Here is a 25,759-nt window from a genome sequence, read left to right as displayed (position 1 = left end):
TGTGCAGTGGCGCCATCTGGGCTCATTGCAACCTCCGCCTCCCAGGTTCAAGCAATTCTCCTGCCTCAGCCTCCTGAGTAGCTGGGACTACAGGTGCATGCCACCATGCCCAGCCAATTTTTTCTATTTTAGTAGAGACAGGGTTTCTCCATGTTGGCCAGGATGGTCTTGATCTCTTGACCTCATGATCCGCACTCCTCCGCCTCCAAAAGTGCTGGGATTACAGGCTTGAGCCACCACGCCCGGCTGATTGCAGATTTTTGAAAGCAATTTTTACTTTTTAGTTTCTAATTTATGAAAGTACCTTACATATATTTTTAGTAATCTTTGCAACCATTTGAAAGCTGGGTAAACTGAGGATGAAAAAGGTCAAATTGATTTTAATAAAGCTAGACTGTTAGCTTTATTAACATTTTTGAGACAGTGATTTTCCAACCAGTTTTAAATCCATAAACATTTACAATTCTGAAAATTTTCACATCATGAAAAATATATCAATATTCATAAATTGTTCATTGGAAAAAGAAAAAGGTTAACAGAACATAACAAACTTACAATTAGGAACATTTAATTATTTGTTGTTGTTGTTGTTGCTGTTGTTGTTGTTGAGATGGAGTCTCTCTCTGTCACCCAGGCTTGAGTGCAGTGGTGCCATCTCGGCTCACTGAAACCTCTGCCTCTTGGATTCAAGGAATTCTGCCTCAGCCTCTCGAGTAGCTGGGACTACAGGCATATGCCACCACACCTGGCTAATTTTTGTATTTTTAGTAGAGACAGGGTTTCAACAAGTGGGCCAGCCGGTCTTGAACTCCTGACCTCAAGTCATCCGCCCACCTCGGCCTTCCAAAGAGCTGGGATTACAGGTGTGAGCCCCCGCACCCAGCCCACATTCAAATTTGACATTAAATTATAAAATATTGTGGCCGGGCACGGTGGCTCATGCCTGTAATTTCAGCACTTTGGGAGGCCGAGGCAGGCAGATCACTTGAGGTCAGGAGTTTGAGACCAACCTGGCCAACATGGTAAAACCCTGTCTCACCAAAAATACAAAAATTATCTGGGCATACTGGCTCATACCTGTAGTCCGGGGTACTTGGTAGGCTGAGGCAAGAGAATGGCTTGAACACAGGAGGCAGAGGTTGCAGTGAGCCAAGATTGTGCCATTGCACTCCAGCCTGGGCAACAGAGCAACACTCCATATCAAAAAATAAATAAATTAATACAACATTATTTTGGAAATTATTAAAAAATCCAATAGGTGTATAGTAGCCCAAAACTACAAATGATACAAATGTCTATGGACATGACAAGACAAAAAATGTAACATAAATCTTTCAGAAGCTAGAAAAGCTGTATTGGGCTTACCTTTCAATTTGCTAAAAGACACAATATTGGGGTGAGAACAAACTCAGTTATAGTTGCCACAAGAAAATCCAGACCAAGGGAGAATAGGATTTCTAGAAAGTAATGAGACATAATAATGAATAACATAAATGAAGTAATATGACATAAAACAAAATGGAAAAAATATATTATGATTATTTCCTTCAGTGTACAGAAGTCATGGAAGTTCCGGACTATCTAGCTACATAAAAAATATTAAATTGTCAGTTCTGTTAATACAAAATAGGTGTGTCGAATTGTTTGTCACAGAAACCAAAAAATTCACACAAATCTCTTTTTTCCTACACCCTCACTTTGCCTGTTTCCTATTCTCCACTAAATGCTTTAACTCTTCATTTGGCCTGGCCTTTGCACCCAAGCATGACTGACAGGAAATCCTAAAGGCCCGAGATTCTATAGTGGCTGTTTGCAAGGGAGAGGAGGCTATAAGTAACTGCCACACTGGATCCTCTTATGTGACAAGAAAGAAAGTATCCTGAATGCTTCTTGCATATAAAACAGCGGGAAGGCAGGGCGTCTGTGTGGCCCAAGGAGCCAGAGGTAGCAAACTATGGGCAAAAGAATTGTGACCACAGGCTAGAAGAGGGAAGGTCTGCAGTCAGCCTTGTCTTCTACCTCTCTGGTGTTTGCTTCTCATGAGCAGAGTCTGTTTTCCAAACATCAGGACACTGAAAAGAAGACTCCTGCTCTGGAAGTTGACAAGAAGTAATATCCACGAATGTAAAAATGCAAGATCAAGACTTGGCCCAGAAACAATGCCTAAAATCAAGGGGTTAAAAAATGAGAGCAGAAGAGAGATCCTGGTTCAACCTGGCCCAGCCCAAATAAGGTAGGATTCAAGGAGAAGAAACTAAAGGAGAAGAATCCTGGACCACATCATTTCCTACAACGAGTAGTCAATGAACTTTGCTCCTCAACCAAATTACAAAAGAGGGTTCTTTAATCCCTTCCTTTGGCCCTTAAAAGTGTCAGTACGACTGGGCGCAGTGGCTCACGCCTGTAATCCCAGCACTTTGGGAGGGCAAGGCGGGCGGATCACGAGGTCAGGAGATCGAGACCATCCCGGCTAACACGGTGAAACCCCGTCTCTACTAAAATTACAAAAGAATAGCCGGGCGAAGTGGCGGGCGCCTGTACTCCCAGCTACTCAGGAGGCTGAGGCAGGAGAAGGGCGTAAAGCCAGGAGGTGGAGCTTGCAGTGAACTGAGATCATGCCACTGCACTCCAGCCTGGGCAACAGAGCGAGACTCCCTCACAAAAAACAAACAAACAAACAAAAAAAAGTGGCAGTAAATTCATTAATCAGATTCACTGAAATGGTTTTAGAACAACTGTAATTGCTCAACTTAGACGTCCCTTTCCTTTCTCCCCAAGGATATTGTGTGTGTACTACATAATTATAAATGCATAGCATTATATGATATGAAATATAACATATAAAATCTAAATGTTAATTATATGAGTGAACATTTATGAGAAACATTCAGATGATCTCCCTAACATGAGAGCCTGGAGGAAAGTGGGACTATCACGTATGTCTTGCAGATTTCACCTCCCCAGAGCTCAGCCACTTAGTGCTGTTGCAGTTTTCCTACCACCTCTGCCAGCCAATCCTGTCTGGTTGGGAATCTGACCTCCCTATTGGCTATGGCAGACCTTTAAACTGCCTGCTTTGTGACATCATTCTGCCACCAAACCTACCACCACCTGGTAGACTCTTGGGGTTTGCTGGGAGTGGCCTGTACATTTGTATCATCGCAAGTGGCCAGTGACCAGTGACCGGTGACCAGTGGCCTTCATACTGGACACATGCACTCGTTGGCTTGAGCCACCCAGACATCCGCTAGTATCATCTCTTCATCCTTTGTATCTGCAGTTGATGTTTCTTCTTCTCTGACCATGTCAGGTAAAGAAAGAAACTTTTTAAAAAGGTTTTCATGAGATTTCTTTCCCCCTAAATTTAGATTCCTTTCCCCCATAGTCCCAAACAGCTTGGAATAACAGGGAAACTCTTGAAGTAGAAATCTAGAGACTTCATTTCAGTTTTGCCTTTCATATTTACTAGCTGTGTGACTTTAGATAACTTATTCTCATGGAGTCTGTTTCCTCATCTGTTACATTAGGATAATAAATTGGTTATTCCTTCTGGTCCTTTTCTTTTCTAATACTGAGTCTTAAAGGGTATACATATACAAAATGAAATCAGAGCCTTTCTGAGAGTGTTCATTACAACAGAAACAGAGAAAAACCTGAAGGGGCATAGAAAAGTAGCAATATGTTCTGAGATGTTTCATTTGTAATAGTCTCCCTCCACTAATATTTCTACTTTCCTATTTTAAATTTAGTGACGTTTAGTGATGTTTTAAATAATATTCAGCCAGGCACGGTGGCTCACACCAGTAATCTCAGCACTTTGGGAGGCCATCTCCCTCACTAATATTTCAACTTTACTCTTTTAATTTTAGTGATGTTTACTGATGTGTAGTGATGCTTTAAATATTCAGTTGGGTGTGGTAGCTCATGCCTGCAATCTCAATGCTTTGGGAGGCTGAGGTGGGTGGATCGCTTGGGCCTGGGAGTTCACAACCAGTCTGGGCAACATGGCAACACCCCCATGTCTACAAAAACTTTTAAAAAATCAGCCAGGGTTGGGGGTATGCCAGCTACTCACGAGGCTGAGGTAGGAGGATCAGAGGACTGCTTGAGCCCAGGAGGTTGAGGCTGCAGTGAGCCATGTTCACACCACTGGACTTCAGTCTGGGCGACAAAGTGAAACCCTATCACAAGCAAACAAACAAACAAAAGTAATATCCACGTTTTGGAGATTCCTATCTAAACTAGGTGGAAAGACAAAATGGAGAGTACTGGGTTATAAGGAGGCAGGTATTCTAGGGTAAGGAATTTGGGATTTTAATTAAAGCAGAAAGTCAGTGTCCCCTACTCCTTCCCCTTGGGATATGCCCTGGAAAATGACAAAATGATTTTAAAGAAAAAAATATATTTTAAATTTGAAAAAAAAGTAGAAAGACAAAAGAGTAAACTCTATTCAGAGTAGGGCAAAATGAAACTGGATTCAGCAAATGCTTAGATCAATGGAGTAGGAAGGAAAGGCGCTAGAATACAGTGTCCCTAGGAAAGGCCGCTTATCAGAAGTCACATTCACTCACTTTTTTCTGTTGATTTTTTGAGCATAGTTGACACTTGACAGTTTTTAATATAAACATTTTAGAAATATGTTTTAGAGGCTGGGAACGGTGGCTTACACCTATAATCCCGGCACTCTGGGAGGCCAAGGTAGGCTGATCACCTGAGGTCAGGAGCGTGAGACAAGCCTGACCAACATGGAGAAATCCCGTCTCTACTAAAAACACAAAATTAGCTGAGCGTGGTGTCACATGCCTGAAATCTCAGCTACTTGAGTGGCTGAGGCAGGACAATCGCTTGAACCTGAGAGGTGAAGGTTGTGGTGAGCCAATATCACACCATTGCACTTCAGCCTGAGCAATAAGAGCGAAACTCAGCTTCAAAAAAAAAAAAAAAAAAGAATGAAAGACATATGCTTTAGAAATGATGCTTCCAGGCGGGGCGCGGTGGCTCACACCTATAATTGCTGCACTTTGGAAGGCTAGGCAGGCGGATCGCCTGAGGTCGGGAGTTGGAGACCAGCCTAGCCAATATGGTGAAAGCCTCTCTCTGCTAAAAATATAAAAATCAGCTGGGGGTGGTGGTGTGCACCTGTAATCCTACCTACCTAGGAGGCTGAGGCATGAGAATGGCTTGAACCATGGAGGCAGAAGATGCAGTGAGCTGAGACCGTGCCACTGCCCTCCAGCCTAGGCGACAGAGGGAGACTCCATCTAAAAACAAACAAACAAACAAACTAACGATCAATTCAAGTATCTCTAAAAGCTTACCACCAAGGAAAATGATTATATCCATAGATTTCCTTCCCAAACCAGTTTAGTCCACACGTAAATCATTAGCAACTCGGCCCTAACTCATTTTATCACAGTTACTAGAAAAGTTGGTGGGAAAAGCACGAACTAGGAAAACAAAACCCAAGGCAATCCAGGTCAGCTTGGGCTGACTGCAGACATCAGTTCCTTATGCCTGGACACACAGCACAACTCACAACAGTGTCTTTTTCACAGATCTCCTCTTTAATTTCCTCCACAAAACCCATCAGGTCACCATAGTGCATGATGTTTCAAAATAAACAACCACTAGGAGAAAACCATGCAGTATGTCTTACAATGTTGTATTCCTTAAAAATATGACAAGAAAAAAACATGTAGAAAAACCAACGCCTTTAAAAGTAATCTACAGGCCGGGCACAGTGGCTCACACCTATAATTGCTGCACTTTGGGAGGCTGAGGAGGGAAGATCACTTGAGGTCAGGAGTTTGACACCAGCCTGGCCAACATGCTGAAAGCCTATCTCTACTAAAAATATAAAAATCATCTGGGTGTGGTGGTGTTCACCTGTAATCCTACCTACCTGGGAGGCTGAGGCATGAGAATGGCTTGACCACGGAGGCAGAAGATGCAGTGAGCTGAGATCGTGCCACTGCCCTCCAGCCTAGGCGACAGAGGGAGTCTCCATCTAAAAACAAACAAACAAACAAACAAACGATCAATTCAGGTATCTCTAAAAGCTTACCACCAAGGAAAATGATTATATCCATAGATTTCCTCCCCCAAACTAACTTAGTCCACACGTAAATCATTAGCAACTCAGCCCTAACTCATTTTATCACAGTTACAAGAGAAATTAGTGAGAAAAGCACGAACTAGGAAAACAAAAACCAACGCAAGCCAGGTCAACTTGGGCTGACTGCAGACATCAGTTCCTTAAGACTGGACACACAGCACAACTCACAAAAGTGCCTTTTTCACAGATCCCACTCTTTAATTTCCTCCACAAAACCCATCAGGTCACCATAGTGCATGATGTTTCAAAATAAACAACCATCATGAGAAAAACATGCAGTATGTCTTACAATGTTGTATTCCTTAAAAATATGTAGAAAAACCAGAGCATTTCAAAGCAATGTACAGGCTGGGCACAGTGGCTCACGCCTGTAATCGCAGCACTTTGCAAGGCTGAGGTGGGAAGATCACCTGAGGTCAGGAGTTTGAGACCAGCCTGGCCAACATGGTGAAACCCTGTCCTTACTCCAACTACAAAAATTAGCCAGGCATGATGGCGGGCGCCTGTAGTCTTAGCTACTCAGGAGGCTGAGGCAGGAGAATGGCGTGAAGCCAGGAGGTGGAGCTTGCAGTGAACTGAGATCATGCCACTGCACTCCAGCCTGGGCAACAGAGCGAGACTCCCTCTCAAAAAACAAACAAACAAAAAAGCAGCAGTAAATTCATTAATCAGATTCACTGAAATGGTTTTAGAACAACTGTAATTGCTCAACTTAGACGTCCCTTTCCTTTCTCCCCAAGGATATTGTGTATGTACTATATAATTATAAATGCATAGTATTATATAATATGAAATATAACATTTAAAATATAAATGTTAGTTAATTATGTGAGTGAACATTTATGAGAAACATTCAGATGATCTCCCTAACATGAGAGCCTGGAGGAAAGTGGGACTATCACGTCTGTCTTGCAGATTTCACCTCCCCAGAGCTCAGCCACTTAGTGCTGTTGCAGTTTTCCTACCACCTCTGCCAGCCAATCCTGTCTGGTTGGGAATCTGACCTCCCTATTGGCTATGGCAGACCTTTAAACTGCCTGCTTTGTGACATCATTCTGCCACCAAACCTACCACCACCTGGTAGAATCTTGGGGTTTGCTGGGAGTGGCCTGTACATTTGTATCATCGCAAGTGGCCAGTGACCAGTGACCGGTGACCAGTGGCCTTCATACTGGACACATGCACTCGTTGGCTGGAGCCACCCAGACATCCGCTAGTATCGTCTCTTCATCCTTTGTATCTGCAGTTGATGTTTCTTCTTCTCTGACCATGTCAGGTAAAGAAAGAAACTTTTTAAAAAGGTTTTCATGAGATTTCTTTCCCCCTAAATTTAGATTCCTTTCCCCCTATAGTTCCAAACAGCTTGGAATAACAGGGAAACTCTTGAAGTAGAAATCTAGAGACTTCATTTCAGTTTTGCCTTTGATATTTACTAGCTGTGTGACTTTAGATAACTTATTCTCATGGAGTCTGTTTCCTCATCTGTTACATTAGGATAATAAATTGGTTATTCCTTCTGGTCCTTTTCTTTCTAATACTGAGTCTTAAAGGGTATACATATACAAAATGAAATCAGAGACTTTCTGAGAGTGTTCATTTCAACAGAAACAGAGAAACACTCGAAGTGGCATAGAAAAGTAGCAATATGTTCTGAGATGTTTCATTTGTAATAGTCTCCCTCCACTAATATTTCTTCTTTCCTATTTTAAATTTAGTGACGTTTAGTGATGTTTTAAATAATATTCAGCCAGGCACGGTGGCTCACACCAGTAATCTCAGCACTTTGGGAGCCCATCTCCCTCACTAATATTTCAACTTTACTCTTTTAATTTTAGTGATGTTTACTGATGTGTAGTGATGCTTTAAATATTCAGTTGGGCGCGGTAGCTCATGCCTGCAATCTCAATGCTTTGGGAGGCTGAGGTGGGTGGATCGCTTGGGCCTGGGAGTTCACAACCAGTCTGGGCAACTGGCAAGACCCCCATATCCACAAAAACTTTTAAAAAATCAGCCAGGGTTGGGGGTATGCCAGCTACTCACGAGGCTGAGGTGGGAGGATCAGAGGACTGCTTGAGCCCAGGAGGTTGAGGCTGCAGTGAGCCATGTTCACACCACTGGACTTCAGTCTGGGCGACAAAGTGAAACCCTATCACAAGCAAACAAACAAACAAAAGTAATATCCACGTTTTGGAGATTCCTATCTAAACTAGGTGGAAAGACAAAATGGAGAGTACTGGGTTATAAGGAGGCAGGTATTCTAGGGTAAGGAATTTGGGATTTTAATTAAAGCAGAAAGTCAGTGTCCTCTACTCCTTCCCCTTGGGATACGCCCTGGAAAATGACAAAATGATTTTAAAAGAAAAAAATATGTATTTTAAATTTGAAAAAATGTAGAGGGACAAAAGAGTGAAATCTATTCAGAGTAGGGCAAAATGAAGCTGGGTTCAGCAAATGCTTAGATCAATGGAGTAGGAAGGAAATGCACTAGAATACAGTGTCCCTAGGAAAGGCCGCTTATCAGAAGTCACATTCACTCACTTTTTTCTGTTGACTTTTTGAGCATAGTTGACACTTGACAGTTTTTAATATAAACATTTTAGAAATATGTTTTAGAGGCTGGGAACGGTGGCTTACACCTATAATCCCAGCACTCTGGGAGGCCGAGGTAGGCTGATCACCTGAGGTCAGGAGCGTGAGACAAGCCTGACAAACATGGAGAAATCCCATCTCTACTAAAAACACAAAATTAGCTGGGCGTGGTGTCACATGCCTGAAATCCCAGCTACTTGAGTGGCTGAGGCAGGACAATCGCTTGAACCTGAGAGGTGAAGGTTGTGGTGAGCCAAGATCACGCCATTGGACTCCAGCCTGAGCAATAAGAGCGAAACTCAGCTTCAAAAAAAAAAAAAAAAAAAGAATGAAAGACATATGCTTTAGAAATGATGCTTCCAGGCGGGGCGCGGTGGCTCACACCTATAATTGCTGCACTTTGGGAGGCTAGGCAGGTGGATCGCCTGAGGTCGGGAGTTGGAGACCAGCCTAGCCAACATGGTGAAAGCCTATCTCTGCTAAATATATAAAAATCAGCTGGGGGTGGTGGTGTGCACCTGTAATCCTACCTACCTGGGAGGCTGACGCATGAGAATGGCTTGAACCATGGAGGCCGAAGATGCAGTGAGCTGAGATTGTGCCACTGCCCTCCAGCCTAGGCGACAGAGGGAGACTCCATCTAAAAACAAACAAATAAACAAACTAACGAACAATTCAAGTATCTCTAAAAGCTTACCACCAAGGAAAATGATTATATCCATAGATTTCCTTCCCAAACCAGCTTAGTCCACACGTAAATCATTAGCAACTCGGCCCTAACTCATTTTATCACAGTTACAAGAGAAGTTAGTGGGAAAAGCACGAACTAGGAAAACAAAAACTAAGGCAATCCAGGTCAACTTGGGCTGACTGCAGACATCAGTTCCTTATGCCTGGACACACAGCACAACTCACAACAGTGTCTTTTTCACAGATCTCCTCTTTAATTTCCTCCACAAAACCCATCAGGTCACCATAGTGCATGATGTTTCAAAATAAACAACCACTAGGAGAAAACCATGCAGTATGTCTTACAATGTTGTATTCCTTAAAAATATGACAAGAAAAAAACATGTAGAAAAACCAACGCCTTTAAAAGTAATCTACAGGCCGGGCACAGTGGCTCACACCTGTAATCCCAGCACTTTGAGAGGCTGAGGAGGGAAGATCACTTGAGGTCAGGAGTTTGACACCAGCCTGGCCAACATGCTGAAAGCCTATCTCTACTAAAAATATAAAAATCAGCTGGGGGTGGTGGTGTGCACCTGTAATCCTACCTACCTAGGAGGCTGAGGCATGAGAATGGCTTGACCACGGAGGCAGAAGATGCAGTGAGCTGAGATCGTGCCACTGCCCTCCAGCCTAGGCGACAGAGGGAGACTCCATCTAAAAACAAACAAACAAACAAACAAACGATCAATTCAGGTATCTCTAAAAGCTTACCACCAAGGAAAATGATTATATCCATAGATTTCCTCCCCCAAACCAGCTTAGTCCACACGTAAATCATTAGCAACTCGGCCCTAACTCATTTTATCACAGTTACAAGAGAAGTTAGTGAGAAAAGCACGAACTAGGAAAACAAAAACCAACGCAAGCCAGGTCAACTTGGGCTGACTGCAGACATCAGTTCCTTAAGACTGGACACACAGCACAACTCACAAAAGTGCCTTTTTCACAGATCCCACTCTTTAATTTCCTCCACAAAACCCATCAGGTCACCATAGTGCATGATGTTTCAAAATAAACAACCATCATGAGAAAAACATGCAGTATGTCTTACAATGTTGTATTCCTTAAAAATATGTAGAAAAACCAGAGCATTTCAAAGCAATGTACAGGCTGGGCACAGTGGCTCACGCCTGTAATCCCAGCACTTTGCAAGGCTGAGGTGGGAAGATCACCTGAGGTCAGGAGTTTGAGACCAGCCTGGCCAACATGGTGAAACCCTGTCCTTACTCCAACTACAAAAATTAGCCAGGCATGATGGCGGGCGCCTGTAGTCCTAGCTACTCAGGAGGCTGAGGCAGGAGAATGGCGTGAAGCCAGGAGGTGGAGCTTGCAGTGAACTGAGATCATGCCACTGCACTCCAGCCTGGGCAACAGAGCGAGACTCCCTCTCAAAAAACAAACAAACAAACAAAAAAGCGGCAGTAAATTCATTAATCAGATTCACTGAAATGGTTTTAGAACAACTGTAATTGCTCAACTTAGACGTCCCTCTCCTTTCTCCCCAAGGACATTGTGTATGTACTATATAATTATAAATGCATAGTATTATATAATATGAAATATAACATATAAAATATAAATGTTAGTTAATTATGTGAGTGAACATTTATGAGAAACATTCAGATGATCTCCCTAACATGAGAGCCTGGAGGAAAGTGGGACTATCACGTCTGTCTTGGAGGTTTCACCTCCCCAGAGCTCAGCCACTTAGTGCTGTTGCAGTTTTCCTACCACCTCTGCCAGCCAATCCTGTCTGGTTGGGAATCTGACCTCCCTATTGGCTATGGCAGACCTTTAAACTGCCTGCTTTGTGACATCATTCTGCCACCAAACCTACCACCACCTGGTAGAATCTTGGGGTTTGCTGGGAGTGGCCTGTACATTTGTATCATCGCAAGTGGCCAGTGACCAGTGACCGGTGACCAGTGGCCTTCATACTGGACACATGCACTCGTTGGCTGGAGCCACCCAGACATCCGCTAGTATCGTCTCTTCATCCTTTGTATCTGCAGTTGATGTTTCTTCTTCTCTGACCATGTCAGGTAAAGAAAGAAACTTTTTAAAAAGGTTTTCATGAGATTTCTTTCCCCCTAAATTTAGATTCCTTTCCCCCTATAGTTCCAAACAGCTTGGAATAACAGGGAAACTCTTGAAGTAGAAATCTAGAGACTTCATTTCAGTTTTGCCTTTGATATTTACCAGCTGTGTGACTTTAGATAGCTTATTCTCATGGAGTCTGTTTCCTCATCTGTTACATTAGGATAATAAATTGGTTATTCCTTCTGGTCCTTTTCTTTTCTAATACTGAGTCTTAAAGGGTATACATATACAAAACGAAATCAGAGACTTTCTGAGAGTGTTCATTTCAACAGAAACAGAGAAACACTCGAAGTGGCATAGAAAAGTAGCAATATGTTCTGAGATGTTTCATTTGTAATAGTCTCCCTCCACTAATATTTCTACTTTCCTATTTTAAATTTAGTGACGTTTAGTGATGTTTTAAATAATATTCAGCCAGGCATGGTGGCTCACACCTGTAATCTCAGCACTTTGGGAGCCCATCTCCCTCACTAATATTTCAACTTTACTCTTTTAATTTTAGTGATGTTTACTGATGTGTAGTGATGCTTTTAATATTCAGTTGGGCGTGGTAGCTCATGCCTGCAATCTCAATGCTTTGGGAGGCTGAGGTGGGTGGATCGCTTGGGCCTGGGAGTTCACAACCAGTCTGGGCAACTGGCAAGACCCCCATATCCACAAAAACTTTTAAAAAATCAGCCAGGGTTGGGGGCATGCCAGCTACTCACGAGGCTGAGTTAGGAGGATCAGAGGACTGCTTGAGCCCAGGAGGTTGAGGCTGCAGTGAGCCATGTTCACACCACTGGACTTCAGTCTGGGCGACAAAGTGAAACCCTATCACAAGCAAACAAACAAAAGTAATATCCACGTTTTGGAGATTCCTATCTAAACTAGGTGGAAAGACAAAATGGAGAGTACTGGGTTATAAGGAGGCAGGTATTCTAGGGTAAGGAATTTGGGATTTTAATTAAAGCAGAAAGCCAGTGTCCCCTACTCTTTCCCCTTGGGATACACCCTGGAAAATGACAAAATGATTTTAAAAGAAAAAAATATATTTTAAATTTGAAAAAATGTAGAGGGACAAAAGAGTGAAATCTATTCAGAGTAGGGCAAAATGAAGTTGGATTGAGCAAATGCTTAGATCAATGGAGTAGGAAGGAAACGCGCTAGAATACAGTGTCCCTAGGAAAGGCCGCTTATCAGAAGTCATATTCGGTCACTTTTTTCTGTTGAGTTTTGACTTTTTGAGCATAGTTGACAGTTTTTTGTTTTTGTTTTTGTTTTTGGTTTTTGGTTTTTGTTTTTTTTGACACGGAGTGTTGCTCTGTCACCCAGGGTGGAGTGCGGTGGCCGGATCTCAGCTCACTGCAAGCTCCGCTTCCCGGGTTCACGCCATTCTCCTGCCTCAGCCTCCCAAGTAGCTGGGACTACAGGCACCCGCCACCTCGCCCGGCTAGTTTTTTGCATTTTTTTAGGAGAGACGGGGTTTCACCGTGTTAGACAGGATGGTCTCGATCTCCTGACCTCGTGATCCGCCCGTCTTGGCCTCCCAAAGTGCTGGGATTACAGGCTTGAGCCACTGCGCCCGGCTGACAGTTTTTAATATAAACATTTTAGAAATATGTTTTAGAGGCCGGGAACGGTGGCTTACACCTATAATCCCAGCACTCTGGGAGGCCGAGGTAGGCTGATCACCTGAGGTCAGGAGCGTGAGACAAGCCTGACCAACATGGAGAAATCCCGTCTCTACTAAAAACACAAAATTAGCTGGGCGTAGCGTCACATGCCTGAAATCGCGGCTACTTGAGTGGCTGAGGCAGGAGAATCGCTTGAACCTGAGAGGTGAAGGTTGGGGTGAGCCAAGATCAGGCCATCGCACTCAAGCCTGGGAAATAAGAGGGAAACTCAGCTTCAAAAAAAAAAAAAAGAATGAAAGACATATGCTTTAGAAATGATGCTTCCAGGCGGGCGCGGTGGCTTACACCTGTAATTGCAGCACTTTGGGAGGCTAGGCAGGCGGATCGCCTGAGGTCGGGAGTTGGAGACCAGCAGAGCCAACATGGTGAAAGCCTGTCTCTACTAAAAATATAAAAATCGGCTGGGTGTGGTGGTGTGCACCTGTAATCCTACCTACCTGGGAGGCTGAGGCATGAGAATGGCTTGAACCATGGAGGCAGAAGATGCAGTGAGCTGAGATCGTGCCACTGCCCTCCAGCCTAGGCGACAGAGGGAGACTCCATCTAAAAACAAACAAACAAACAAACAAATAAACAAACTAATGATCAATTCAAGTATCTCTAAAAGCTTACCACCAAGGAAAATGATTATATCCATAGATTTCCTCCCCTAAACCATCTTAGTCCACACGTAAATCATTAGCAACTCGGCCCTAACTCATTTTATCACAGTTACAAGAGAAGTTGGTGAGAAAAGCACGAACTAGGAAAACAAAACCCAAGGCAATCCAGGTCAGCTTGGGCTGACTGCAGACATCAGCTCCTTATGCCTGGACACACAGCACAACTCACAAAGTGTCTTTTTCACAGATCTCCTCTTTAATTTCCTCCACAAAACCCATCAGGTCACCATAGTGCATGATGTTTCAAAATAAACAACCACTAGGAGAAAACCATGCAGTATGTCTTACAATGTTGTATTCCTTAAAAATATGACAAGACTGTAATCCCAGCACTTTGGGAGGCCGAGACGGGCGGATCACAAGGTCAGGAGATCGAGACCATCCTGGCTAACATGGTGAAACCCCGTCTCTACTAAAAATACAAAAAACTAGCCGGGTGAGGTGGCGGGCGCCTGTAGTCCCAGCTACTCGGGAGGCTGAGGCAGGAGAATGGCGTAAACCCGGGAGGCGGAGCTTGCAGTGAGCTGAGATCCGGCCACTGCACTCCAGCCTGGGCGACAGAGCGAGACTCCGTCTCAAAAAAAAAAAAAAAAAAAAAAATGACAAGAAAAAAACATGTAGAAAAACCAACGCCTTTAAAAGTAATCTACAGGCCGGGCACAGTGGCTCACACCTGTAATCCCAGCACTTTGAGAGGCTGAGGAGGGAAGATCACTTGAGGTCAGGAGTTTGACACCAGCCTGGCCAACATTCTGAAAGCCTATTTCTACTAAAACTATAAAAATCATCTGGGTGTGGTGGTGTGCACCTGTAATCCTACCTACCTGGGACGCTGAGGCATGAGAATGGCTTGACCACGGAGGCAGAAGATGCAGTGAGCTGAGATCGTGCCACTGCCCTCCAGCCTAGGCGACAGAGGGAGTCTCCATCTAAAAACAAACAAACAAACAAACAAATAAACAATCTAAGTATCAATTCAAGTATCTCTAAAAGCTTACCACCAAGGAAAATGATTATATCCATAGATTTCCTCCCCCAAACCAGCTTAGTCCACACGTAAATCATTAGCAACTCGGCCCTAACTCATTTTATCACAGTTACAAGAGAAGTTAGTGAGAAAAGCACGAACTAGGAAAACAAAAACCAACGCAAGTCAGGTCAACTTGGGCTGACTGCAGACATCAGTTCCTTAAGACTGGACACACAGCACAACTCACAAAAGTGCTTTCTTCACAGACCCACCTTTAATTTCCTCCACAAAACCCATCAGGTCACCATAGTGCATGATGTTTCAAAATAAACAACCATCATGAGAAAAACATGCAGTATGTCTTACAATTTAAATTCCTTAAAAATATGTAGAATAACCAGAGCATTTCAAAGCAATGTACAGGCTGGGCACAGTGGCTCACGCCTGTAATCCCAGCACTTTGCAAGGCTGAGGTGGGAAGATCACCTGAGGTCAGGAGTTTGAGACCAGCCTGGCCAACATGGTGAAACCCTGTCCTTACTCCAACTACAAAAATTAGCCAGGCATGATGGCGGGCGCCTGTAGTCCTAGCTACTCAGGAGGCTGAGGCAGGAGAATGGCGTGAAGCCAGGAGGTGGAGCTTGCAGTGAACTGAGATCATGCCACTGCACTCCAGCCTGGGCAATAGAGCGAGACTCCCTCACAAAAAACAAACAAACAAACAAAAAAGCGGCAGTAAATTCATTAATCAGATTCACTGAAATGGTTTTAGAACAACTGTAATTGCTCAACTTAGACGTCCCTTTCCTTTCTCCCCAAGGATATTGTGTATGTACTATATAATTATAAATGCATAGTATTATATAATATGAAATAAAACATATAAAATATAAATGTTAGTTAATTATGTGAGTGAACATTTATGAGAAACTTTCAGATGATCTCCCTAACATGAGAGCCTGGAGGAAAGTGGGACTATCACGTCTGTCTTGGAGGTTTCACCTCCCCAGAGCTCAGCCACTTAGTGCTGTTGCAGTTTTCCTACCACCTCTGCCAGCCAATCCTGTCTGGTTGGGAATCTGACCTCCCTATTGGCTATGGCAGACCTTTAAACTGCCTGCTTTGTGACATCATTCTGCCACCAAACCTACCACCACCTGGTAGAATCTTGGGGTTTGCTGGGAGTGGCCTGTACATTTGTATCATCGCAAGTGGCCAGTGACCAGTGACCGGTGACCAGTGGCCTTCATACTGGACACATGCACTCGTTGGCTGGAGCCACCCAGACATCCGCTAGTATCGTCTCTTCATCCTTTGTATCTGCAGTTGATGTTTCTTCTTCTCTGACCATGTCAGGTAAAGAAAGAAACTTTTTAAAAAGGTTTTCATGAGATTTCTTTCCCCCTAAATTTAGATTCCTTTCCCCCTATAGTTCCAAACAGCTTGGAATAACAGGGAAACTCTTGAAGTAGAAATCTAGAGACTTCATTTCAGTTTTGCCTTTGATATTTACTAGCTGTGTGACTTTAGATAGCTTATTCTCATGGAGTCTGTTTCCTCATCTGTTACATTAGGATAATAAATTGGTTATTCCTTCTGGTCCTTTTCTTTTCTAATACTGAGTCTTAAAGGGTATACATATACAAAATGAAATCAGAGACTTTCTGAGAGTGTTCATTTCAACAGAAACAGAGAAAAACCCAAAGTGGCATAGAAAAGTAGCAATATGTTCTGAGATGTTTCATTTGTAATAGTCTCCCTCCACTAATATTTCTACTTTCCTATTTTAAATTTAGTGACGTTAGTGATGTTTTAAATAATATTCAGCCAGGCACGGTGGCTCACACCAGTAATCTCAGCACTTTGGGAGCCCATCTCCCTCACTAATATTTCAACTTTACTCTTTTAATTTTAGTGATGTTTACTGATGTGTAGTGATGCTTTTAATATTCAGTTGGGCGTGGTAGCTCATGCCTGCAATCTCAATGCTTTGGGAGGCTGAGGTGGGTGGATCGCTTGGGCCTGGGAGTTCACAACCAGTCTGGGCAACTGGCAAGACCCCCATATCCACAAAAACTTTTAAAAAATCAGCCAGGGTTGGGGGCATGCCAGCTACTCACGAGGCTGAGGTGGGAGGATCAGAGGACTGCTGAGCCCAGGAGGTTGAGGCTGCAGTGAGCCATGTTCACACCACTGGACTTCAGTCTGGGCGACAAAGTGAAACCCTATCACAAGCAAACAAACAAACAAAAGTAATATCCACGTTTTGGAGATTCCTATCTAAACTAGGTGGAAAGACAAAATGGAGAGTACTGGGTTATAAGGAGGCAGGTATTCTAGGGTACGGAATTTGGGATTTTAATTAAAGCAGAAAGGGTCCCCTACTCTTTCCCCTTGGGATATACCCTGGAGAATGACAAAATGATTTAAAGGAAAAAAATATATTTTAAATTTGGAAGAAAAAAAAAAGAAGCAGAAGGACAACAGAGTGAAATCTATTCAAGATAGGGCAAAATGAAGTTAGTTTTAGTAAATGCTTTTATCAATGACCTAGGAAGGAAACAGGCTAGAATAGAGTTTCCCTAGGAAAAGCAACTTATCAGAAGTCACATTCAGTTTTTTTTTCTGTTGCCTTCTTGAACATAGATGACACTTGACAGTTTTTAATATAAACATTTTAGAAATATGTTTTAGAGGCCGGGCAGGATGGCTCACACCTGTAACCCCAGCACTTTGGGAGGCCGAGGTTGGCTGATCACCTGAGGTCAGGAGTGTGAGACAAGCCTGACCAACATGGAGAAATCCTGTCTCTACTAAAAATACAAAATTAGCCAGGCATGGTGGTGCTGCATGTAATCCCAGCTACTTGGGAGGCTGAGGCAGGACAATCAATTGAACCTGGGAGGCGGGGGTTGCAGTGAGCTGAAATCATGTCATTGCACTCCAGCATGGGCAACAAGAGCGAAACTCTCTCAAAAAACATATATATATGTTTTAGAAATGATGCCTCCAGGCCAGGCTCGGTGGCTCACACCTGTAATCCCAGCACTTTGGGAGGCTGAGGCAGGTGGATCACCTGAGGTTGGGAGTTCGAGATCAGCCTGGCTAAAATGGTGAAACCCCATCTCTACTAAAAATAGAAAAATTAACTAGGTGTGGTGACAGGTGCCTGTAATCCCAGCTACTCGGGAGTCTTAGGAAGGAGAATCTCTGGAACCCAGGAGGCAGAGGTTGCAGTGAGCTGAGATCTTGCCACTGCACTCTAGTCCATATGACAGAGCAAGACTCCATCACAGAAGAAAAGATATGATGCTTCCTATAAACAAGAAACTAATAAGTGGTTACCTAGAGAGCTGGAGGACATGTAATTTGCAGTGTGCTGTTTCTAATTTTTAAATTATAGGCCGGGTGCGGTGGCTCAAGCCTGTAATCCCAGCACTTTGGGAGGCCGAGATGGGTGGATCACGAGGTCAGGAGATCGAGACCATCCTGGCTAACACGTTGAAACCCCGTCTCTACTAAAAACAAATACAAAAAAAACCAGCCGGCCGAGGTGGCGGGCGCCTGTAGTCCTAGCTACTCCGGAGGCTGAGGTAGGAGAATGGTGTAAACTCGGGAGGCGGAGCTTGCAGTGAGCTGAGATCCGGACACTGCACTCCAGCCTGGGCGACAGAGCCAGACTCTGTCTCAAAAAAAAAAAAAAAAAATTATATGGATGTTTCTCCTATTAATAATAATATTAAGTTTCTGAAAAAAGAATGTATCATTACTTGCATCAGAAAAACAATACCTTTGTGTGAAAAGTAGATTTCTAGTAAAAGCTGCTTTTTTTAATCTTAATACTTTTTTCCAAAAACAGAGTACATACTGATTTGCAATGAACTGCTTTTAGACCTAAGAATAAAAAGTCAAGCCATATATCAGCCACATATCTCTAATTCCATATCTATCTAAATCAAATTTTCTGGAGTCCTTTGAACTTTCCTACATTCAAAACATTTTTTAATTGGATTCTAGCAATTGTATTTTTAAGCTATGGGGATGTCATTTTCCTGGATGTTGGAGATGATCATAATCTAGGTTTTGAGGATAAATATTACAGCTCTCATGATACTTTTTAAGGATTTTTTTCTGCTTGTTATGTGGCTACAACAATTTAAGTATTCTACTAAGATTAATACCTGTCATTTGCTGGGTAATATTCATAGAAATATGAATGAGCATAAAAATGGAATTCCTTTACTTATTTTTTGCATTCTATTTTGTACCAGTTTTTATTGAAATATCCACATATATTATGGCTATTTTACATTCACATTTACTAAGTTTTTCTGCTTGTTACGCACTTTTTGCTGATACAGTCTCTCTATCTATATATGCTGGTTAGAAATTCATTCGTTCTATTATGGGCTGTTTCTTGGTTAATAGTATTCACTTAGAAAAAGAAAAAGTAGATATTATTCAGTTTCCTAATGTTGCATGTATGGTAGTAGCTTTAGTTAGTAATTTACTACATTCTGATGCTAGCTACATACCCCAGTTTTCATTAATATCTATATATTGTTTTAATTCCATGATTTTTTTTTTTTTTTTTTTTTTTTTTTTTTTTTTTTTTTTTTTTGAGACGGAGTCTCACGCTGTCACCCAGGCTGGAGTGCAGTGGCCGGATCTCAGCTCACTGCAAGCTCCGCCTCCTGGGTTCACGCCATTCTCCTGTCTCCGCCTCCCGAGTAGCTGGGACTACAGGCGTCCGCCACCTCGGCCGGCTAGTTTTTTGTATTTTTTTTAGTAGAGACGGGGTTTCACCGTGTTAACCAGGATGGTCTCGATCTCCTGACCTCGTGATCCACCCATCTCGGCCTCCCAAAGTGCTGGGATTACAGGCGTGAGCCACCGCGCCCGGCCTAATTCCATGATTTTATGTTTTTAATTATTTTGTCTGTTTTTTCAGAACTTACTATATCTTCATTATAAGTCATATGTAATCTATCACTTTTATTCATGTATGAATTATCACTGTTATTATTTTATAACTACTTTATTTTTATTTTTATTTTTATTTTTTTGAGACGGAGTCTCGCTCTGTCGCCCAGGCTGGAGTACAGTGGCCGGATCTCAGCTCACTGCAAGCTCCGCCTCCCGGGTTCACGCCATTCTCCTGCCTCAGCCTCCGGAATAGCTGGGACTACAGGCGCCCGCCACCTCGCCCGGCTAGTTTTTTGTATTTTTAGTAGAGACGGGGTTTCACCGTGTTAGCCAGGATGGTCTCGATCTCCTGACCTCGTGATCCACCCGTCTCGGCCTCCCAAAGTGCTGGGATTACAGGCTTGAGCCACCGCGCCCGGATATAACTACTTTATAGACAAGCAGCCTGAAGCTCAGAGTTTAACTAGCTTTTTTCTTTCAGAAAGCATTTCTTGGCTGGGCGTTGTGGCTCACGCCTGTAATCCTAGCACTTTGGAAGACCAAGGCAGGCAGATAATCTGATGCCAGTGGTTCCAGACCAGCCTGGGAAACATGGCAAAACCTCGTCTCTATTAAAAATGCAAAAAGTTAGCCAGGCACAGTGGCATGCACCTATAATCCCAGCTACTCAGGAGACTGAGGCATGAGAATTGCTTGAGCCCAGGAGGCGGAGGTTGCAGTGAGCTGAGATCAAGCCACTGCACTGCAGCCTGGGTGACAGAGTAAGACTGTCTCAATTAAAGAAAAAAAAAGCATTTCTATCAGGTAGTTATTTTGACTTATGATAAAAAGCCAGGCTTGAAGAGGGCAAAGAATGACCTTTTAGATTTACCAATGGCCTGGGTTAAGTATAAAGTCTGGGACATGTCACATGACCTGCAGAAGCAAAATGTGACACTAAGGATTATAAAGGTAATAGCTGTACTGTATTCTAGTAGATCAAAAAAAAAATGCCATATTAAAAGTTCTGATTTCCTAGTTTCTGGTCGATGCTAAGAGAAAAGACTCCTGGCAAGGAAGTCAGGTTCTGTAAACTGGTAATGATATTAACATAATGGTAAAACTTAAACAGGTCAATCTGACCTCTCTCAGACTCATAAAATGAAATGTTAGAACATCTCTAAGGACCTCCTAGTTCTAAAATGCTCCAATTCTAGGAAATAGTTATGAGTCTATACTAACCCAGATTCAAGGGAAAGATAGGGAAGGGAGAAGGTTGCTTCTAGCCTAGGAAATAATGTACGAACCCAGACCACTTGGGTCTTCACATCTGTGTCCAAGTCAGAAGAGGACCAAACTGCCTCAGCACTCATGGCCATCATAAACTGTTTGGCTTTTGGTATCTCAGTGAGTATTGGTATTACAGGCTTCCTGATTGCAACAACCTTAAGATAATGCTGTTCTTCAAATAAGTGAGAATTTTTCAGTCTCATCGGTTTTTTTCATCTCTCTCTTGTTTCCTACAGAAGATTTCCAAAATACGTCTTTACCTGGAACTGCAAACTCTCTGCAGCTCTCTCTTCCTGTGGTGAGCAATGTGGCTTCCTTAACAGGAAGCATCTCCAACTTCTCCAGAGCCTCTGCTCCAGCCATCAGCTCAGCATGGCTACAGCCATCAGCCTCTGGCACCTCCTTCCAGCCAATCATGGGCAGTGCCTACCTTTATCAACATTCTAGCACAACTATGTTGTCTGGGGTTACTGGCATGTTGTCTGGGGTTACTGGCCAGAGCCATATCTCTACTTCAGCTGCCTCTTATCCAGGCATTTTTGAGTGGGATAGTACAGCAAGCACAGCAAAGAAGTCATCCTCACTCAGGGACTTCACTGTGACTGTCATTGACCAGAATACAGCTGTCTCTTCCATGTCTATGACAGCCCAGTATGATAAAACTTCAGATACCAATACTGTGGTCCCTCTGTATCCATCACTATCTGCCAGCCTTGTTCAGGGCACACTAACTCAAATTCCAAATCAGCAGGGCCATAGCCTGTCACTTCCCTACCAGATAGGAAGTCAGGTCTATTACTATAATCAAGGCACACTGGGACCTCAACTATCCTGCCTGCAATCCTATGGCTCTGTGTCATACACAGGATATAGGGCTTCTGCCCATCAACCAGAAATGGTGATGGTGCTAAAGGAGGTTCAGCCCACAAATGTCCTACCACCAGTCTCTACTTCTGGGATGTATTACTCTGTGTCTACTCAACCCATCACAGAAACCAGTGTTCAAGGTGAGTACAAACAGCAAGAAAGGAGAGAAATAATGTCAGCATTGAAAAAGAGGGTCAAATCTGTAGCTGTGTGATGAGTCCACGGATAGGTAGAATTTAAATCCTGAGACTTCAACCACTATTCTTGGGCAGTGCTCTCCATTTGCAGACTCTATGTGAGAACACCTTATAGGTGGGAAAGTGGAACACTATAATGGCCACCTATGCTACATGTAAGAGAGTCCCAAGAGCATACTCAGGGATACATTGTTTAGTGCCCTGACCGATCACTTCCTCTGCACTACCACGCTGTAATATCCTTCCTTAATCTATTACTTTAGTCTCTTTGGAAGACACTTCAGAACTCTTATTTTGGCAGTGACATTTTGATTTTCCTTAACTTACAATAGGATTTAAGACCTTGTGTTGGCCGGGCGCGGTGGCTCAAGCCTGTAATCCCAGCACTTTGGGAGGCCGAGACGGGCGGATCACGAGGTCAGGAGATCGAGACCATCCTGGCTAACCCGGTGAAACCCCGTCTCTACTAAAAAATACAAAAAACTAGCCGGGCGCGGTGGCGGGCGCCTGTAGTCCCAACTACTCGGGAGGCTGAGGCAGGAGAATGGCGTGAACCCGGGAGGCGGAAGCTTGCAGTGAGCTGAGATCCAGCCACTGCACTCCAGCCTGGGCGGCAGAGCGAGACTCCGTCTCAAAAAAAAAAAAAAAGACCTTGTGTTGAGAGATCCTCTCCAAAACAAACAGGCTCAGAATCTGTGCTTGCTTATATATTTCATGAGGAAGGGCTCCACTCTTTCCCCTAGTCCATGGTGTAAAGTGTTCTTATTCTCTCAGGAGAGTGGAGAGAATTGAAAGGACCCTATAAGAATGTGAGGCTTTATAAAACATCTCCTATTTTAAAAATCACTTTCACTTTTTGACTTACAACAACCCTATGAAATGCAAAGAAAACCAAGAAACAATCACATCAAATGATAACCAGTAAGAGAACAGTCACTGCCAATCTCCTAATACAGGTCTTGTCCATGGTCCTTAAGAAGAGCTAGTAGAAATGCCTTGCCCATGTTGGAAAGGTATCCAATTGCCGCATTGGTGTGTAGGGGGAGCATCTCACTTACCAGAGACTGACTTCTTCCTTGATTCCTTTGTAGTGATGGAAACTTCCCTGGGGATGGATACTTCCCTGGGATTGCAATCTCCAAGCCAGACATTTTGTCTGCCACAAACTCAAGAATTCTCCAAGCCCTTCAGTAGCAGAAATACCCAGATACTTGAGAGTAACCCATCACCTGAGCTTGGGGACATTTCAATGATAACTCCAGTCCAGAGTCCTACTAATCTCTTGACACTGTCTCCAGTTCCAAGCCAGGAAAAAAATGAGAATGAGAATTTGGATGAGATTAAAACCAACCTTTCAAAGCCTCTAGATGTCTACCAGATCCTAATAGGAAATCAAGATCCTCCACTACTTCCTTTAGAAATCCCTGATATTCACCCACTTCTGGCCTGCATTGATCCTCTTGGCCAAGAGGAGCAGCCTGGTTCTGAAAATGCCGATCTAAGAAATAACAGCCTGAGTCTTGAAGACCAAGGGATATTTGAAAATGAGATTGAGTCTAGCAGTGATTTGGCAGACATCACTACATTGGTGGAGGATACTCACCTCCCCCCAATCTTCAGTTCCTTACAGGATCTTGACCTACCCAAAAGTCCCTCAGCAAAGACAGCCAAAGATACCAGTGCCATCAAGGTAAATCAGGTGCAGGAAAAGTCATGTGTCATAAAGGGTCACTCTGATCAAGACAGGAAGAACAAGCATAAAGCTTCCGAGCCTATCCAGGGTGCTCCGAAGGCCAAAATCCAGCCAAAGAACCCAGAGTGCCTATTAGAGGGAGAAGTGGTTGTTTGCAGTGCTACAGTCAGTGACAGTGCTTCTGTGAACAAGGCCAAGCATTCTAGCAACAAACCTCACAAAGCTGCATCCAGCAGGATCAGCAAAGCGAAGAGCCATGGGCAGGAAAAGACCAAAGGGAACAGAAAAAACAGCTCCAAGAAATCTGAAGAGAGTAAGCAGTCAGGGAACAACATCAAGGTAGAAGAGAAGCAAACCATTCCCAATATGAAGCGGAAGAAAAATCAACCTGAGCTTAGCCAAGAGATCTTTAAAAAGCCCCGAAGCTCCCTGGGCATGCACATGCTAGAGTCCGTGCAAGTTTTCCATGCACTCGGGAAAAAGATCGATAAGAAAACTGGATTCTCTTCCTCCAGGACCCTGGGAAGCTCAAGCAACACCCAAAACCACCAGCCATTCCCAGCTCTCAAACCATGGCTGGATACCCAACGTGAGGGTAAAGGCCCGGAGAAAATTCAAGTCAAGGCCCAGAAACTAGATGGTAGTGCTGAAAAAGAGTGTCCATCTCCATCCCACTCTGAGTTGCCACCACCTGGGAAGGTCAAGTTGATACCTTTGCCCTTTCTGGCCCTGGACAAACCTCAAGCTCGACCTGTTTCTCGGCGGCCAAACCCTCCGGCCTCACGTAAGCCTGCTGTGGCTTACCCTGCTCAACTTGATTCTACTAACTCAGCTCAATCGACTGCAGTCAATCCATCCCGACCAGCTCCTAGCAACACATCTTTGCCAGGTCCTGCCACACCAGCTCAGCCAATTTCGACCAAAGCAACCCAACCTGGTTCAGCCAACCCTACCCAGCCTACTGTCCCTCAATCTGCAGTTTCTAGGCCATCACTCTACAAAACATCATCTTGTACTCCTCTGCATCGGGAGCCTGTTTCCACTGCTGTGACCAATCTCCAGTCACTGCCCAAGCCTCAAAATCAATTTCTAATCCAAGACTTCAGCTTCCAACCCCGTCCATGGAGGAAACCCACTGTTCCTGAGCCAGTAATGTCAACGCCTATCACAGAAGAGCAGAGGCCAGAGCGTGAGGCCATGAAGAGAAAGGCTCAACAAGAGCGTGAGAATGCGGCCAAATACACCTCTCTGGGGAAGGTGCAGTTTTTCATTGAAAGGGAAAGAGAGATGGAAATTGCTGAATACTATGGCTACACAATCTAAGAGCTGAGATTGTTGGTTTTACTTTGGATACCGCTGGTTTTCCACATATATAGATAGATACTAATTTATTTATTCTGATATATTTTTAAAACATAATAAAGAAATGTAATAGAATTGATTAATAGATAAGTAATAAAGAGGCCTTTTCAGTTTTGAGATGCTGTTGACTGTGAGTTTTCTTTGGTGTGGGGGTGGGGATCAAAGATTGCATTAGAAAGAAGGAACTATGGCCAGGTGCAGTGGCTCATTCCTATAATCCCAGCACTTTGGGAGGCCGAGGTGGGTGGATCACCTGAGTTCAGGAGTTCGAAACCAGCCTGGCCAACATGGTGAAACTACAAATACAAAAATACAAACTAAAAACTAAAAATACAAAAATTTAGCTGGGTGTGGTGGCGGGTGCCTATAATCCCAGCTTCTCAGGAGGCTGAGGCAGGAGAATCACTTGAACCCGGGTGGTGGAGGTTGAAGCAAGCCGAGATCATGCCACTACACTCCAGCCTGGACAACAGAGCAAGATTCTATCTCAAAAAAAAAAAAAAAAAGGAAGGAACTAAAAGTTGGATGGGAGAATAGACAGAAAGGGATAAGAATTGAGGAAACAGGAAGGAACATAGTCCAGGACTGAGAAGGTCAAATG

The 25,759-nt window shown here is 43.6% G+C and overlaps 1 protein-coding gene and 1 long non-coding RNA gene across 6 annotated transcripts; one reads left to right on the top strand and one right to left on the bottom strand.

Moving 5' to 3' along the window:
* Nucleotides 1–3,003: 3,003 nt before the first annotated feature.
* On the top strand, nucleotides 3,004–25,275 carry C13H2orf78 (chromosome 13 C2orf78 homolog). Of its 5 annotated transcripts, XM_050754399.1 has the most exons (4): nucleotides 7,336–7,391; nucleotides 11,118–11,478; nucleotides 21,276–22,046; nucleotides 23,195–25,236. In XM_050754399.1, the coding sequence occupies exons 2-4, from the start codon at nucleotides 11,382–11,384 to the stop codon at nucleotides 25,117–25,119; spliced, it is 2,793 nt and encodes a 930-aa protein (XP_050610356.1). In that variant the 5' UTR covers nucleotides 7,336–7,391; nucleotides 11,118–11,381; the 3' UTR covers nucleotides 25,120–25,236. The 5 variants fall into 5 exon arrangements, with proteins under 5 accessions (XP_050610357.1, XP_050610353.1, XP_050610356.1 ...); XM_050754400.1 differs by lacking the exons at nucleotides 7,336–7,391; nucleotides 11,118–11,478 and adding an exon at nucleotides 3,004–3,310; XM_050754396.1 differs by lacking the exon at nucleotides 11,118–11,478 and having other exon boundaries at nucleotides 6,941–7,391.
* On the bottom strand, nucleotides 11,994–16,080 carry LOC126934112 (uncharacterized). Its single transcript, XR_007718833.1, has 4 exons — nucleotides 15,996–16,080; nucleotides 14,699–14,803; nucleotides 13,650–13,755; nucleotides 11,994–12,349 (listed from the first exon to the last, which is right to left on the bottom strand). It is a non-coding gene; the product is annotated as an uncharacterized LOC126934112 (long non-coding RNA).
* Nucleotides 25,276–25,759: the final 484 nt, after the last annotated feature.

This window comes from Macaca thibetana, chromosome 13 (assembly GCF_024542745.1).
Source record: "Macaca thibetana thibetana isolate TM-01 chromosome 13, ASM2454274v1, whole genome shotgun sequence".
NCBI classification, from domain to species: Eukaryota; Metazoa; Chordata; class Mammalia; order Primates; family Cercopithecidae; genus Macaca; species Macaca thibetana.
This window is presented reverse-complemented; position numbering and strand designations above follow the sequence as displayed.